This window comes from Castor canadensis, chromosome 19, assembly GCF_047511655.1.
Source record: "Castor canadensis chromosome 19, mCasCan1.hap1v2, whole genome shotgun sequence".
NCBI classification, from domain to species: domain Eukaryota; kingdom Metazoa; phylum Chordata; class Mammalia; order Rodentia; family Castoridae; genus Castor; species Castor canadensis.
The window spans coordinates 19,224,564-19,242,765 of NC_133404.1; the positions used below are offsets into that span (position 1 = coordinate 19,224,564).

General features: G+C 38.5%; 1 protein-coding gene across 5 annotated transcripts in view; it reads left to right on the top strand.

Annotated features, from left to right (window-relative positions):
• The window catches only part of Herc2 (HECT and RLD domain containing E3 ubiquitin protein ligase 2), a 219,812-nt gene that overhangs the window by 4,286 nt on the left and 197,324 nt on the right, over positions 1-18,202 (top strand). For all 5 annotated transcript variants that reach the window (XM_074061872.1, XM_074061875.1, XM_074061877.1 and 2 more), the window contains exon 3: positions 18,082-18,196. In XM_074061872.1, the coding sequence (XP_073917973.1) occupies positions 18,082-18,196 (115 nt within the window). The remainder of the gene's footprint in view (positions 1-18,081; positions 18,197-18,202) is intronic.

The following is an 18,202-nucleotide window of genomic DNA, read 5'->3' on the forward strand; positions in this document are numbered from 1 at the left end:
AGACTTTACTTTGCTAAAGAAATGGAATAACAAAGAAAAGCAGTATATGGTTTTGTGTAACTTATCACAAGATTAATTCGGATACCATAACTGAATTTATGGTACAATATTGATGTTTTCCAATTTAAAATTATATAGCTTTAGTCATTTTTAGGTGTCCCTTTATTATAAAATAATCTTTCATGCAATAATCTTTCTATATATTGTACTTTTCCTTTGTAATTTCTATCTTTGTGCTGTAAATATTTTTAAGTGTTTTTGAGTATGTGTTTGTGTCTCCCATTTTCTTTTCCTAAACTGGGAGTAAAAAGTGTTTTTTTTTTTTGTTTGTTTGTTTTTTTGTACATTCCTGATTATAATTGCTGTTTCTGTCATTTCATGTTAACATGGCCAGGGCTACTTGACAGTTATGTTAGGAATTTAACACACATATGCATGGATTAAAAAATACTTTTAAAGAATATTTAAAAATTGGCCTTTTCTTTTTGTTGGTGCTGGGGTTTGAACTTGGGACCTTGTACCTGCTAGGCAGGAGCTCTACCACTTGAGACACACCCAGAGCCATTTTTGCTTTAGTTATTTTCAAGATAGGGTCTTATGTTTTTGCCAGGGCCAGCCTCAGACCTCAGTCTTCCTACTTATTCCTCCCTTTGGAGCTGGGATCATGAGCATATGCCACTACACTCACCTTATTGGTTGAGACGAGGTCTTGGTAACTTTTTTCCCAGGCTTGTCTGGAACCACAGGCCTCCCAGTCTTTTCTTTTGGGGTAGCTGGGATTACTGGGGTAGGCTACTGCACCCAGCAAAAATTGACTGGCTTATTTTGTAAACATTTCTTGAAAATGTCAGTGTGTTAAGTACCAGGAGATAAGGAAGAAAAACTTGGCCCCTTTCCAGAAGATGCTCACAGTCTAGTTGGGGAAACAGTTAATCAGAGATGATGTGCTGTGATTTGACTTGGACTGATAGTGCACAGGGCTAGCCAGCCATTTTTCACTATGAACCATGAAGTTCTACAAGGGCTGATAACTGCATCTAGTCATATTTGTAAGTGAAAAACAGTGTCTAGAGTTAAGTCAAAGAAGAGTGTTACTGAACTACAAAAGGTAACAAGAAACAGCTTTTGCCTGTGAGAGGTTGCTACTCCATTGGTTAGTGGAGCACAAGAAGAATTGTACATCCATATAATGATTAAGGATGAGTACCTTATGCAGGCATATAAAAATACTGAGGAGAGTTCCCGCTGGTATTTCCTGGCGTTTAGTATCGTCTGTGCTTTGTCATTGTACTATAAATTTTTCAAGACTTGGTTCAAAATCCCTACCTAGCAAATACCTCTACATTTTCAAATTAGTAGGGTAAAATGATCCAATGATAGGTAGCATCATTCGGTTTTTTTTATTAGTGATTTTGGTTATTTGTATCTTCCCTATATTTTGGATCAGTCTTGTCAGGGCGTTATAAATGTTGTTAGTATTTATTAAGGAACTTTTAGTTTTGGTTCTTGGAAAAGATTAATGAAAGTTATAAGAGGAAGGAAATGAGTATACCATCAGATTTTGACAACAATGCTTTATTTCTGCAGAAGAGAACTGAATAACATACTTAAGAAAAAAATGTGAGTCAAGTAATTTCTGTTCCAGCAAAACTGATTTTTCAGGAAAAAAGACACAAACTCATCATGAATAATACCTCAGGTAACATTTTTCTGATGAGCCCATATTGAGGAATCAACTAGAGAAAGATCTTTGGACAATTAAATGATTGTAGATCCCATAATGTGCAGTTATCCTAGACTATATGAGTGTTTCAAGGATCAGAGCATGGAATGTAAAAGTAATGTGCTTAGACATTGTAGATTATGATGTGACTGTTCTCCAGTGTCTAAACTGTTAATCTCATCCACCTACATTTTCACTTAAGTAATTTTCATTTTTAGAGGCTTTATTTGGGTTGTCAGATTCATCTTTTCCTGTGTATTTCTGAACATAAGGAGCAAATTCATAATACAGAGTATTTAATGTTCTCTGCTATTACCTCTGAATCTGTTTCTGTTGATTGATTCTTTTGTGTCCATTGATGGAGTCCTCTGGCTATGGGGCATGTGTTTGTGTCTGCTAATACTTAACTGAATGCTAGACATTATAAATATTATGTTATTCTTTGTTGGATTTTGTTTTATCTTATTTATGTTTTTGAGCTGGGATCTTACTATGTCGCCAAGGCTGGCTTTAAACTTGCCATATTTCTGCTTCAGCCTCTGGAGTAGCTGAGGCATGAATGGATCACTGAACCCTGCTATGGATATTCCTTCCCCCCTCCCCCATTACTTTTATTCTGGTATGCATTTATGTTATTTAAATTAGTTTATTCTTTCAAAGCTCAGTTGTTAGGTTTATTACAGCTGATCCACCTAGCACCAATATTCTTGGGCTAGTATATCTGCACTACTGTGGTATACCCCTATTAGGACTCTAGCCTCTGCTTGGTGCGATGTTGCACTTGAATTGGCACTTACTTGACTTTACACTTCATTTCTGTTTTTGGGTCATCAGTTCCTAGGAGCCTTCCACTTGTACATTCCTTCAGATGTCCAGTCTCTACCTTTGAGAAAAGAATTTTTTGTTGTACACACAGCTCTGCCTTTCTATCTTCCTTCCTGACACAACCCAGGTGATGAAAGAATAGACTGTAGTAATTATTCTTAATTCCATGTAAACTGGGTTTTGCCCTTGGCTCAGTCTTCAAATGCTTCATCTTTTGGCTTATTTTTATTTTTTATGACTTCTCTAAACAGTGTCTCTCAACCTAGAATATACCCTAGAACACTGATATGTGGACTCCTGCCAGTCCTGGAGTGCAGTTGGAGTCGTAGATGGTAGTCTACCCTCTCTCCTGGGGTTTTATTGCATCCTTTAGGCCATCATTGATAGCCCATTTACTATAATTCTCAGATTTGAGTCTCTGGCCTTGAACACTCTGCTAAGGTCTAAATTTGTGTTTACAGTGTGTGGGTAGGTATGATCTCCATGTTTATTTTTAGTAGTGTTTTAGTCAGCTTCCTATTGTAACTATTATAACAAAATGCCTGAGACAGTTAACTTATAGAGGAAAGGTTTACTTGGGCTTATAGTTTTAGAGATTTCAATCCATGATTTTTTTTTTTTTTTTTTTGAACTCAGGGCTTTGTGCTTGGTAGGCAGGTGCTTGTATCACTTGAGCCACACCTCTGGCCCTCAGTCCATGATTTATTGGCTTGTGGCAGGGTAGTACATCAAAATTGCTTACTGCATCAGCCAAGAAGCAAAAAGGAAGAGGAGGAGGCTGGGTCCTGTAATCTCCTTTAGGGCCTCCAATGGTCTGAGGCCTCCCTCTCGGCCTGAAGAGCCCCCCATCTCCCAGTGGTGCCGCCCTGCGGACCAAGCCTTTCACGCACGTACCCTTGAGGGACACTTACCTGTTGTTTAGTAGCACATTACCATGGCCAATGGAACTAATTCTCATCTCTCTTGTGTCCTGCCTCCCATTTCACACCATTTGATCTGAAATAATTATAAATACTGTTCTTATTTTGGCTTAGGTTCTCATCCTTTCTTTCATTTAAATTTATTTATTTTTAATTGTTTTATATATTTATTCATATGTGTATACATTCTTTGGGCCACTTCTCCCCTATGCCCCATGCCCCCTTCGTCTCACCCCTCATTCCCCCTTGCTTCCAGGCAGAGCCTGTCCTGCTCTCTTGTTCTTCAATTTTGTTGAAGAGAAAACATAAGAGATAATAGGAAAGACATAACATTTTTGCCAGTTGGAGATAGAGATAGCTATGCAGAGAGATTCCTAGTGTTGCTTCCATGTGGTTCTCATCCTTTGTGTTTTCACTCTTAACTCTTTGACTCTTGATAGTGGCCTCTATTTTCTGTTTCTAGTTTCTTCCTTCTTTGTCTTCCTCCATTGCATTATTACTTTAAGGCATAGGTCGTGGGTTCCCTTGAGTGTATAAAGTAGTGGTGTAAGTCCTGGAGCACAGCACACCTGAGTTGTGAGGTCTGGCTACTCTAGCCTGTGTGCACCATGGTGGTAACTGGACTTAAACTCAGTGGCAGCTCTTAGCTGCCCTCCTCTTACTGAATGAGCAAATGTGCCTTGTGTTTCCATTTCCTCATTAAGTCTCAGAGGCTCGAATGTTGAAGACTCACTTGATAGGAGGAGTTAACTTCTCCCCTGTCAGTTGGTACTTTTACCAAGAGTCCTATCTGTGTTTGGGTTCCAAATTATCTTGTCAGTGATATGAACAGATAACATAGGAGTGCTGAGAGAAAGCCGTTGCTTCTGCTGAAACTTAGTTGAATGCATATGTAGTTTTCTGTTGCTGTGTAACTAGTTATTGCATATACCTTTAGCAGCTTAAGGAAAAATATACACTTGCACACTCACACTTTCCATTGGTCCGGACTCTGGCCATGGCTCAGCTTGGTCCTTTGCTTTGTATGTCACCAGAATTCAATCAAGGTGTATGTTATCATCTGGGGCTCAGGATCCTTGTTGGCCAAATTAGGTTCAATGTGGTCTAAAGCCCTGGGCACTAGGAGGCTTCCCTTTCTGTAAGTAGTCCACGGCCTGGCCACTTACTTCCTCTAGACCCTGTGAGGCAGTCTCTTTAGTATAGTCCAGTCCCTCTTTAAATAGCTTCCACCTGACTAAGTAGACCCCCAGGATAGTCTTCCTTTTGATTAGGAAGCAACTGGCTTGGAATCTTAATTACATATGCATTATCCTTTTCTTTTGTCATAGAATATATAACACCTAGTCGAGTTGTGACATCTATCCTATTTATAGGTCTTTTGTACACTCAAGGAAAGGGGATTGTACAGCATTGGTGTGTACCCCAGAGGGCCAGGATCTTGGGAACCATATTAGCATTTTGCCTATCAGAGAATTTGGATAAAAGTGAGTTGCTACATATTTAACAGATTAGGTGAAAGACAATGGTAAATGATAGGAAAAAAGTCTTTAAAAATCTAGAATTCTATATTGAAATTATGCACAAAATGCCCTTCAGTTCTTGCTCCATTTAAAAGAAACTGCTACTGAAGATAGTGAATGCTTCCCCAGGGTGGTGCCTACAAGAATACTGACAAGGAATGAGCTAGTAGACTTGTATACAGAGGAAAAGTTCTGGGCTTCCATTAGAAGATTGGCAAACAGATGCATCTTTTTAAATTTAAGATGTCTTTTTTGTTTGCATATAATAGTTGTGCAGGAGGATACATTGTGACATTTACCTTCATGCTTAAAATTTATCTTAATTAGATTCACCCCCTCCTTTCAATCATTCTCCTTTATCCCTCCTCTCCCTTTTTAGAACAATTTCAACTCATTTCGTTATTCCATTTTCACACATTACTGAAAAATAAATCTGTCATATTCGCCCTCCTTCACCCTCTTTGTTTTCCTCCTCCCTCCCTTGGTACCCACCTCTTGACAAGGACCTCTTTTACCTTTCTGTCTTTCATTTTTTTAAAAGTGTATATTGATTGTTCAAGGGGGTTTCACCTGGTCATTTCAGAGATGTATATATCATGGCTTAATCATATTTACCCCATATTTTGCTTTCCTGTTCCCCCATTATTCAGCAGGTTACAGTGTATTATGTTATACTGTCTGTAGATACAGATGCATTGCATTTCAATATTATTCACTGTCCCCTCAGACAACTAATACAATCATGTTTTCTCTCTCTCTCTCTCTCTCTCTGTGTGTGTGTGTGTGTGTGTGTGTGTATATATATATATATAATGTTTATAAGATCACATATGTATTTATGTGTACATTATTCTCATGCTAGGGAAAACATGTGACCTTTACTCTTCTAAGCCTGACTGGCTTTGCCTGATGTGATCTCCAGTTCTATCCATTTACTGCAAATAACATAATTTTATGCTTTAGGGCTGAATAATACTCTATTGTCTATATGTACCACTTTTTTTTTTTTTCTGTGATGTTGGGGATTGAACCTCAGTCCCTCACCCATGCTAGGAAGTCGTAGCTCTACCACTGAGCTACACCCTCAACCCATATACTGCATTTTCTTAATCTATTCATCAGTTGTAGGCTAACTGGGCTGTTTCCCAAGCTTGACTATTGTGAATAATGCTGTACAAAACATAGGTGAGCGAGTGGTCCTATTGTATCCTGGCTTACATTCCTTTGGGTGTATGCCTAGGAGTGGTAACACTGGATCATATAGTAGGCCTGTTTTTAGTTTTTAGAGGAACCTAAAAAAAATTTATTTCTTCTTGAGTTTCCAGTTTGCTGAAGTATAGGTTTCCAAAATATGCCCATACAATCTTCTGAAGTTCATTGGTATTTGTGTTAATGTACCCCTTTATCTCTTATTTTATTAACTTAGTGTGGGGAGCGGATTATGAGAAGCCTATGAGAACTTGACATAAGCACAGCTGTGCCCAATAATTGGCAGGCTGAGTTTGGCATGGTTAGTGCAGAAGAGAGCAAAGTGCAAAATGCAGTACACTGCTTTTCCTAAGTTGTTTACATTCAGAAAAGTAGGAAGGAAGATTTTTCTTGTTACAGTGTCATGCCCCTCTTGGAGAACTGTTACTCCACCTCCTTGTTTACCACTGGATATAAAAGACTCACTGAAGGAGGACGTGAGGGGGATTTTTTGATGGGGGATTGATGGGAGGTTTTTTGATGGGGGATTGGTGGACTTTGGCTGCTGCTGCTGAGTTGTGCTAGAGATTAGAGGAAACATAGGACAGTGCAAGTCTGAGCACTGAGGCTTTAAGAGTTATGCTAATGCATCTGTAGTCTGAGCACCAACACTTTAAAGGGAACATGGAACAGTGCAAGTCTGAGGGGCAAGACTTTAAGAAAGATTAAAGGGAAGATTGGGCAGTGCGAGTCTCATGAAAGAGAATTTAAAGAATTGAAAAGAAGCAAGGTTTTAAAGAAAGACTTTAGAAGTAAGTTCTTAAAGAATAGAGAAGAAAAGAAGCAAAGTTAGGTTCAGTAGGAACAGAGTGTGAGAAAGCTCTCTACAACTTGGGTCTTCTTTCTTATTCTAATTTGGCTAAGGATTTGTCAATCTTGTTTATTTTTTCAAAGAACCAACTTTTATTTCATTTTATCATTTGATCATTTTGGTCTTCAATTCATTGATTTCTTTCCTAATTTTTATTTCTTTCCTTTCACTTTTTTTTTTTTTTTGGTGGCACTGGGGTGTGAACTCAGGGCCTCATGCTTGGTAGGCAAACACTCTTACCACTTGAGCCATTCCGCGAGTCCCTTATCATTTCTTTCCTTCTACTACTTTTCAGATGGACTTGTTCTTGTTTTTCTCTAATAAGAGTTTGAGGTACATCATCAGATTGTTTATTTGAGAGCTCTCTAATTTTCTGATGTGGGCACTTATGGTTATAAAATTAAGACTGCATTTGCTGTGTCCCACAGGTTCTGGTAAGTTGTATGTTCACTTTCTTTTTTTTTTTTCTGAAAGCATTTTTATTAGCATATGTTAGTTGTACAGGAGGGATTCATTGTGACATTTCTGAATATGCTTTCATTGTACATTGGCTAGATTTGCCCCCACCATCTCTTTCCTTCATCCCCCTCCCTCTCCCTAAAACAATTGCAAAAGTTTCATTATTCATTTTTATATGTGTATACAAAGCACATAGACCATATTCACCCTCCATTTACCCTTCTCCCTCCCAAAGTACTCATCTCCCCCCACAGGACCTATTTTACTCCTGTCCTCATCTCAGATTCCAAAGTCAGTGTTCAGAGGGGTTTTTCAATGTATCTCAGCTGTAAATATACTATACCTTGGTTAGTTCAACTCCCTCTGTTACTCTCCCTTACCCTTTCCCTTCTATCCCCTATTATTCAACAGCTTTCAGTATGTATCCTGATTTCATCTACCTGTGCAGATGCTGTATTTCTATATTGTTGACTATCATTCTCATTTCCTTTCCTTCCTCCCCTGAGTTCCATAGAATAGTTCCACTATTACAAACATGTTCCATATTTAAGTGTGTATATGATATATTTAATATATATACATATATATATAATATGTGTTTGTTTTTATATATTATATATACAATATGTGTTTATCTCTTGGATCTGTCTTCCACATATGAAAGAAAACATGTGGCCTTTGCATTTTCTTTTTTTTTTTTTCAAAGTAGCTCTGTTTTTATTGTCTTAACATACCTTTTTCACAGATGCTCTCCAGGGGTCCTATCACCCCTGTTTAGTCAGATGCTGAGAAAAGAAAGCTGTGACTATTCTTTAGATAGTATGTGGCAGGACTCTCTGGAGGTAGATAATTTGAAGTGAGACTTGGAGGATGACTCGAAGATGGCCATGCAAGTAGAGATGAGCACATAGGGAATAGCAGGTAGAAAGGTCCTGAGGCTGGAAAAGGTTTGGTACATCTGAGTCCCAGACTGGAGGCTGGTATGACTGGAGCCATGAGAGTGACTGGATGTGAGATGGGAGACCCTGCAGTACTGAATGGCTTAGGATGGAGAGACTATGGGATCCACCCAGGCAAATTATCTCAGTGCTGCAGAAATAGCGCTACCCTGCAGAGCAGAGGAACAGGGAGAGGGCACAGAGAAGGAAACACTGCTATGCTGATCTGTTTGCAAAGGCTCTGAAATTTGAGCTGGATTCTGAGAAGTTCTCTGAGAATAAAGAGAGCCCTGAGGCCTGAGAGAGTGGACCATAGTTTTGGGATGGGAATCTAATCACGACCACCCATGTGAGGAGGCTGCCCATGTTTGACAGTGCTAAGGAGTAGACACTGCTCTGGAAGGGATGGAGGTTACTGGCAGGAATGGAGAGCCCCTGGCCAGGTCCTCATCCACATGGGGAGGGTGGGGAGGTGCATGGCTGTGACTGGCAAGACAGCTGTGGAGCGTGGTGCACTTAGTTCTCTGTAAGACAGGGACAGTACACAGAATGGAGTTGCCAGGAGTTGGTCAGGGGCTGGGATTCTGATGCCAGGAAAGCTGGTGTCCAGCTACCTGTTGTTACGTGCTGGTGTCTAAGTGTTGTAGGCCAGTGTTGAGGGTCCTTGCCTTCACAGGCCAGGGAACTGGCTCATGAGGCAGCTGAATGATTAGCTAAAGTCAGTGTATAAAGTGGAATTTATTAGAGAGAAAGGAAAGGCTATAGCTAGAGAAGTTCAGTGGAGCCCAGACATTGGTAACTTGCTGCTCAGGTGAAGGCTGGAGTTTTTATGAACATTTTAACTCTGTGTTAGGTGGGTTTTTCTCATTGGCCGTGGATTCGTGGGCTTTCTCAGGTGAATTGGTTTGGTTTGCACCTTTATTGGGTGGGGAAACAATCCTGAGAGCATTTTGCTTATCAGCCTTGTGGCAGCTCTGTCAGACCCTGTATCTTTTCTGTAGGCTGCAGAAATGTGGATTTATAACTCCCTCTCAGGGTGCAGGAATGAAAGCCTCTAACTCCTCAGGATGCAGGAGTGATATTGCTGTCCAAGGGGGATGGGATACTCATCTGCCTTAGGTCTCCAGACCCAACACTGTGTACCTGCATCACAGAGAATCTCAAGTGTCTTTTGATGTGTCTCTCACATCAAGATCCTAGTATACCTGTGTACATCCCCTGTGGGTCACTGTGTGTCTGAGTACAAACCTATAGGCAGAGACTGTGGTCAGACACATATGCACAGAGTCACCATTGTATATGTGTGTACATGCATGTGTGAATGGGTGCTGATGTACAGGATGAGCATGTGAGGTCCACACACTGGGAGTGCACATGACTGAATGCTGACATGCAGTCTGTGGCACCACTTTGTGGACGAAGGAACTCAGTGACAGGAAAGGGAGGTGATGCAAGGGGCAGAGCAGTAGTCCTGGAGTCCACGTTTTTGATGACCATCCTGTATTTCTTTGTGGACACAATTATGAGTATGCACATGCAGTTGAGAGAAAAATAGTTAGGTTTATTTTTAAGGTTCCCTCCACCCCCCCAAAACCACTATCCCCAGATAGTTTTCATTGCTTTTGGACTCAGAGCCCCTGGATTTACAGCAGCCTAGATAAAATTTGTACTTAGAACATACCTGGCCTTGATGGCTATCTCATTTCATCTCTAGAGAGAGAATCCTCCTCACTAAATGAAAGCACCTGCCCAGAGCATCACAGGGGAGGAGGGGACCCTTTTAACGTGCACTGTGTGGGAAATGAATTGTCCTGTCCTCTGGTACCTTCTGACCTGGTAACTGGTTACTTCATGGGAAGGGGCTGAGGCAGGAACAACTGATACTAACTCTTCTTATAATTCTGCTTAACCTTACCAGGGCAAAGACTGACACAGGAATCGGATTGTTTATTGAAAGCTAGAAAAACTGGAAGCTTGAACATGTGTTCTTGAAGCAAGAATGCACTTCTTCCCTTTCCCTACACCTTCTAAGCCTGTCCTTTATTCTTCATTTCCTGTTTCTTTCAAGTACTGAAAGAGTTTATTATCTAGACACTGCAGGGAGTAGTGATGGTCTTCTATATGCTATGAGAAGTAAGAAACTAACCAGCTGGAATATGCAGCCTTTGTATTTCTGAACCTGCCCTCCTTTACTTAACATGATGTCCTCCAGTTCCATCCATTTCCTTGCAAACAACATAATTTAATTCTTCTTTTGGCTGAGTAGTACTACATTGTGTAAATATACCACATTTTCTTGAATGGATATTCATAGGTTGTAGGGCATCTGGACTGTTTTCATAGTGTGGCTATTGTGAATAGTGCTGCAACAAGCATGGTTTTTTTTAAATCTCTTTGTCTAGTCAAATTACCTAAAGGTTTATTGCTCTTACTAATCATTTCAAAGAATCAATTTTTTGTTTCCTTGATTCTTTGTATAGTTTTTTTTTTTGTTTGTTTTCAATTTCATTGATCTCAGCCCTGGTTTTATTTTTGTTTTCATAAGAGCTTAAGGTACATCATTAGTTATTTGTGATCTTGTTTTTTGTTTTTTTTTTTCTTTTTTTGTTTTTAATGTAGACATTTGTAGGTACAAACTTTCCTCATAGAATGGTGTTTGCTGCATTCCACAGGTTCTGCTAGCTTGTGTATTCATTTTCATTAGATTCTTGGAGCTTTTTAATTTCTCCAGTAACTCATTGTTCAATCAACATGTTGTTTTGCTTTCCATGTGTTTAAGTATTTCTGTAGTTTCTTCTGTTGTTGAGTTCTTGTTTTACTCCATTGTGATCAGATATGATCCAGGGGGTTATTTCAATTTTCTTAAATTTGTTAAGAATAGCTTTGTGTCCTAGACTATCATCTATTTTGGAGAAAGTTTCATGAGCTGTTGAGAAAAATGTGTATTGTGGGCTGGCTGTATGGCTCAAGTGGTAGGGCTCCTGCCTAGCAAGCTCAAGGCCCTGAGTTTAAACCCCAGTACCACCAAAAAAAAAAAGCATGAAAAATATGTATTGTGCAGTAGTTTGATGAAATGGTCTGTAGATGCCTATTAGTCCATTTGGTCTACTGTGTCTATTAATTGTGATATTTCTGTTGATTTTTTTGTCTGGATGTCCTAGCTATTGCTGACAGTGGTATATTGAAGTCTCCCACTGTTACTGTGTTGAGGTCTAGTTGTGCTTTTACTTCCAGTAGTGTTTTTTTAAATGTAGTTAGGTACATTGATGTTTGGCACATATATATGTTAAGAATTATTATTTCCTCTTGATGAATTGTTCCTTTTATTAATAGAAAGTGACCTTTATTGTCTCTTCTGACTAATTTTAGTCTGAGTCTACTTTGTGAAATATGACTGTAGCTATTCCTGCCTGTTTTGGGGATCTTTTTGCTTGGAAGATCTTTTTCTGTCTTTTCACTCTAAGTCAATGTTTATTTTTGTCAGTGGAAATGTGTTTCTTGTGAGTAACGCATGGTTGGGTCTTGATTTTGTTTTTTAATCTAACTTGCCTTTCTATGTCTTTTGATTGGGGCATTAAGGCCATTAACATTCCTTGCTAATACTGAAAAGTCTGTAGAATTTCCAGTCCTTTTTTTTTTTTTTTTTTATTAGTCTGCTTGGTCATTGGAGTGTATTTTTTCTTGCATTCTCCTGGCTGAGTGTAACTATTTCTTCTGTGTGCAGGGTTCCTGTAAGTATTTTCTGTGGTACTGATTTGGTGATCATGAATTCCTTTAGTTTTTGTTTGTTTTGGAAGGTTTTAATTTCTCCTTCAATTAGGAAAGATCATTTTGCTGGATAGACTAGCCTAGACTGACAGTTGTTTTCTTTTAGGGCCAGAAATAGCCTTGTGTTTAGAGTTTAGGTTTGAGAAATCTACTGTTCTTATAATGGATTTGCCTTTATAGGTGGCTGTTGTTGCTCTTTTGTAGCTTTAAATATTCTTTCTTTGTTCTATATATGTAGTGCTTTGATTAGAATATGTTTGGGGTATTTCTTTCTGGTCCTGCCAGTTTGGTGTTCTGAAAACCTCCTGTACCTGGATGTCCCTCCTTTTTTCAAGATTGGGGAAGTTATTGAATAACTTATGTATATCTATAGTTTGTGTCTCTTCCTTCTTTGATACCCATGATTCATAGATTTAGCCTTTTGGTGGTGTCTCAGAGGTTTTGCATGTTCCATTCATATTTTCTTAGCATTTTCTCATGATCTTTGAGTGATTGATCTAATTCCTCTACTTGGTTTTCTGTTCCTGATACTGTATTTTCAACTCACTCCCATCTGTTATTAGCCAAACTTTCAATTGAGGTTTCTATTTGGGATATTGAGCGGTTCATTTCAAATTGACTGTTTTTCAGGATTTCTCTATCTTTATTGATTTTCTCTTTCATATTCTGCATTGTCTTCCTTAAAATTTTATTCATCTGTTTGCTTGAATTCTGTTTGAGCTCAGTTAGTTGTTTATTTATATCTTCTTCTTGAGTTCAATCACTAGCTTATGTGTCTCCTCTTTGAGTGTATTGATTAGTCTTACTATTATCTTTTTGAATTCAATGTTTGATATTTCCTTCTCTTTGCTTTTGTTTATGACCTTAGTGGTGGAGTTGGCTTTTGAGGGAGAGCTGTTACCTTGTTGCATCATGTTTCTGTGTTGAGATTATGCATCTAGTGTCATTTTTGATTGGAGATTTCAATCTCCTGTGTCCCTTTAGTTGTGGATTTCTGCAAGATTATTTAGGACTGGGTAGTGGATGGGCTCTGGTGTGTTTTCTTATCTTTAGATGGTAGGGTGTCAGTCCTTTAGCTTCTTGTTCTCAAGATGCTGGATGCCACTTCCTGTTCCACACAGGGAGAGGAAGCTTAGCTGCTAAGGTTATCACAAGCTCCAGCCTTGAAATTACAGCATCCCTAAAGAGGATCAGTTACTGCTACTATTACAGTATCTTTAGTTTTCTCTTGGAGCAAAGGTGAATTTTCATGATCCTGGAGGACTAAAAGAAATAAGGGTAGCAATGGGAGGGAGACAGGGGATAACTGGTAAATAATATGAGGTGTGAAGTTTTATGTTGCAGGAAGGGGTAGTGGCTGAGCTAATACAAGGCATTAATGAAAAAACAGACTGGAATAGGTAGAAGAAATCTTGTAGATATTAAGATGGGGGAAAGTAGGGAGGAAATGAGAGAATTGAACAGTCAGACAAATATAAGCACAACAAACTGCAAAAATAATCTGGGTATCTATTTGCCCACCGAAAGTATTGTTATCAAAGGAGGTTTGTGAATGGATAAACAGAGAAAGGGGAAGGTATGAGCTAGAAAGCAGTTTTGATTGTTGACAGGAGAAAAGTATAAATGGAGAAAAGCGATAGGAAAGGGGAGAAGAAATAGTTTAAGGTTACATGCTGAAAGGCAGGTTCCAGGGAGCCCATGATGACTACAGATAAGGTAGAACTAAAGAGAAAAAAAGGAGAGAGAGAATGCAAAATTGCTCATTTGGAATGTACAGAAAAAGAAAATACAAACAAACTAATCTTTGACTGATTGATCTAATTCCTCTACTTGGTTTTCTGTTCCTGATACATCACAAACTTAACAGGGACAAAACCAACTTAACATAAAAGCTGAGAATTTTCTATTCTGAGTAGCTGATTTTTTTTTTTTTTTCCTCAGTGTCTGAGTCTTTCAGTTCACTAGATGGCCCTCAAATTGGCTATCTGCCTCTGGAATGGTGCCAGTGAGGGTGAGAGGGGAGTGTTTGGGAATCAAAATATGATCTCTGTTGAAGGCTTCAGGAGCTTGTACTGTCAACTCAGCAGTTTTACACCATCCCCTCTTGTAGCTTTCCCATCTTACAAGCTCTCCAGTACTAAACAGTCTGTACTTATGCACCAGACACAGATTTTTGTCAGATGTCTTTGGTGGTAGTCTCTGGGTTAGGGCTGGAAGCATGGCTCACTGTTGTTGTGGCTGTGGTTGGTTGTTCATGCCCCGCCACCACCACCACCACCACCACCACCACCACCACTGCCACACACTTCAGGTAACTTTTTTCTAAGACATACCACATAGTGCCACGTTCTGCGGGATCTCTGTGAATTGCCACTTTCTGTTTTATTTTTGATGGGACTGGAGTTTAAGCAGGCACTCTATCACTTGAGCCGTGCCTCCAGTCCGTGAGCTGCCACTTCTACTCACTGCGTCCCAGCAGCTTTTCTGAAGTAGGCTGTGGACTGAGTACCTTTCCAGTTTGGGCACCAACCTTCTCCAGGGTTTTTGGGGTGAAGATTTCAGTTTCTCCTCCTCTCTGGGGGGAGCTGGTGCCTTGCTCTTTGGCTCAAGGGAGTACAAACTGTTTGTTCACCTACTCTGTTGCTTCTTTCTTTCTGAGTTTGAATAGAGCTCTGCTACTTGCTGGATGTGGGACCTCACATGTCCTCCAAGGTCCTCATTTTCATTTGAATCTTTGGAGTTCTTAATTCTTTCCTAATTTCTTCATTGACGCATTAATTGTTCAAAAGTGTGTTGCTCACTATCCATGAGTTTGAATTTTCTTTGGCATTGATTTCTAATTTTATTCTGTTAGGGTCTGTCAGGACATAGGGATTATTTTGGTTTTCTTGTATTTGTTGAGATTTGCTTTATAACCTGGGATGTGAGCTATTTTGGAGAAAGTTCCATGGGCTACTGGGAAGAATTAATCTGCTACCATAGGATGGAATGCTCTAAATGTCTGTTAAGATCATTTTGTCCATGGTATTGTTTAGTTTTAGGATATCTTTGTTAATTTTTCTGAACATTCTGTTGAAGAGATTGTGGTATTGAGATCTCCCACTATTATCTGGACCCATCTGTTTTTTTAAGCTCAGAAGTATTTGTTTTATGAACGTTGGGCACCAATACTTGGTGCATATGTATTTAGAGTTGTTATATTTTCTTGCTGGATCGTTCTGCTTATTAGTATGTAGTGACCTTCTCTGCCTCTTCTGACTTATTTTTGCATAAAATTTGCTTTGTCTGATTTGGGAATAGCTACTTCTGCTTGCTTTTGGTTTCTGCATGCATGTTATATCTTTTTTTCAACCTTCTCAAGTTTTTGTGGGTCTTCAGTTATGAGATGTGTTTTATGTAGACAACAGATTATTGCATCTTGCTCTTTGGTTCAGTCAGACAATCTGTGTCTTTTGATTAGAAAGAGTTAAGATTGTTTGAATTTAGGGTTATGATTGACAGGTATTTACTGATTCCTGTGTTTCTATTGCTTTTTTTTTTTTTCCAGATTGAGTTTTGTGTTGAATACACCCAATCTAATCTGAATAAAGTTTTAAGATTTTTTTCCCCTTAGAATATATTCTACTAATGATGTTTAGTTCAGAAGTCCCATGAAAATTGTTTCCTTTTGATTTGCTTATTGATACTTGTAGCTTTTGATTTTTTTAATGATGTAACCTTAGTTTTGGAAGTGGAAACTTTGTATATATTTTATAAGTAAACATATAAAGTATATTTACAGTCTTGCTTTTGATTTTATTTGTCATTTGATGCCTTTCTCCATGTCCCTTCAATATTTTCTAATAAGTCACTGTTACACATTTTTGGTTTCTCTTTTCAGACCATGTACATGCATGTATGTCTTTTTTTCTTGTATCTTTAACAAAAGTTGGCATAGCAAAGCAAAAAAATGCTTATGTATGTAGGTATTAAAATACCAAATCTCAAATTATAATACAGAGCCATAGTAACAAAAACCAGCATGATAATGGTTTAAAAAAAACCAAACACCAAAATCCAAAAAAAAAAAAACCCAAAAAACAAAAAAACACCCCAGACATGTAGACCAATGGAATAGAAATAGAAGACCCAGAAATGAACCATGTATGGTGCTAGGAAAACTGGATATCCATGTGTAAAAGACGAAAGTAGATCACATCACTCACCTTGTACAAAAACAATTCAAAATATATCAAAGACTTTAACTTTAGATCTGAAATTTTGAAACTGGTAGAGGAAAAGATAGCATTGGCACCTGTTTTCTGAATAGGAGTCCATATCTCAGGCAGTAGTAGAAAGAATTGACAAATGGGATTGCATCCAACTAAAAAAGCTTCTGCACAGCAAAAGAAATAACAGAATTGAAGAGACAGCTACAGAATAGGAGAAAATCTTTACCAGCTAATCACCTGACAGATGATTAATATCTAAGTATATAACTACTCAAACTATTAAACACCCAAAGAACTAATAATCTAGTTAATAAATGGGCAAATGAACCAAACAAACTTTTAAAATGAAATATCAATAAATATGTGAAAAAATGTTCATCATCTAGCTATCAGGGAAATGCAAATTTAAACTTCATTGAACTGGGCATGGTGGAGTATCTGTTTAATCCCAGCTACTCTGGAAGTAGAGAGAGGGAGAATCAAGGTTCAGGGCTGAGCATGGGTGGTGTACATCTGTAACCTCTCCTACATGAGAGGTGGAAGTAGGACGATTGAGGTCTGAGGCAGCTTTGGGAAAAAGCAAGACCCTATCTGAAAGATAAATTAAAACAAAAAGGGCTGAGGATGTGGCTCAAGTGGTACACCACAGGCCTTGAGTTCAAAACCCATTATTGCTAGAAAATGAAAAGCCTAAAAATAGAATACCATATGGTTCAGCTGTACCAATCCTGGGTATATATACCTGAAGGAATCAAAGGCAGCATACAATAAAGATACTTGCATACCCATGTTTATTACCATGTACTATTCACAGTAACCATGTCATGGGATCAGCTTAGATGCCCACTAACAGATGGATGCATAAATAAAATATGGGCATGTATATGTATACACATGGGAGTAGTCCTCAGCCATCAAGAAGAATGAAATTGACTGGAGGCTTGGCTCAAGAGGTAGAACCCCTCCCTAGCAAGCATGAAGCTCTGAGTTCAAACTCCAGTTCTGCCTGCCCCCCGCAAAAAAAAAAAAAAAAAAAAAACACAAAAGAAAAAAAGGAAATCATGTTATTGTAAGAAAATGGATGGAACTGGAAATTCCATTTTAAGTGATGTAAGCCAGATTCAGAATGACAAGTATTTCATGTTATCTCTTATTTGGCATCTTTAAAAAAGAAAAACCAGTAACAAACAGCTGGAGGCCTGGCTCAGGTGGTAGAGAGCCTACCTAGCAAGCGAGATACTCTGAGTTCAAGCCCTCGTACTGTTAAAAAAAGACATGAAAGTAGAAGGGGTACTGTTAGGGAATAGGAAGGGGAGCAGTGGGAGGGGAAATGAAAGTGTGGGTAACAGGTGGTAAATATGATCAAAGTACCTTGCATACATGTGTAAAAATGTCATAAACCCATTATTTGTATAATTAATAAACTAATAAAAAAGATAGCATGATATATACACTGTTATGTACTGTGCCTTTTTTTTTACCTTTTGGATGATCTTCATTAAATATTATTTATTTTGGGTAAATTATTGAATAAATCGATCATTGATTTATTACTGAATAACTGAATAAAATAAAAAGAAAGGATTTTTCCCTACATCATTCTTTAAGAGTTGCACTGTGTGAGCACTTTGTAAGTTTATCTTGTTTGTTGTTATCAGCTTGCATTTACAAGAGATGGACTCTGTGGTCTGTGGAATGAAATGGTTAAAGATGGAGAGATTATATATACTGGGACAGAATTAACCCAAAATGGAGAACTGCCTCCTAGAAAAGGTAAGC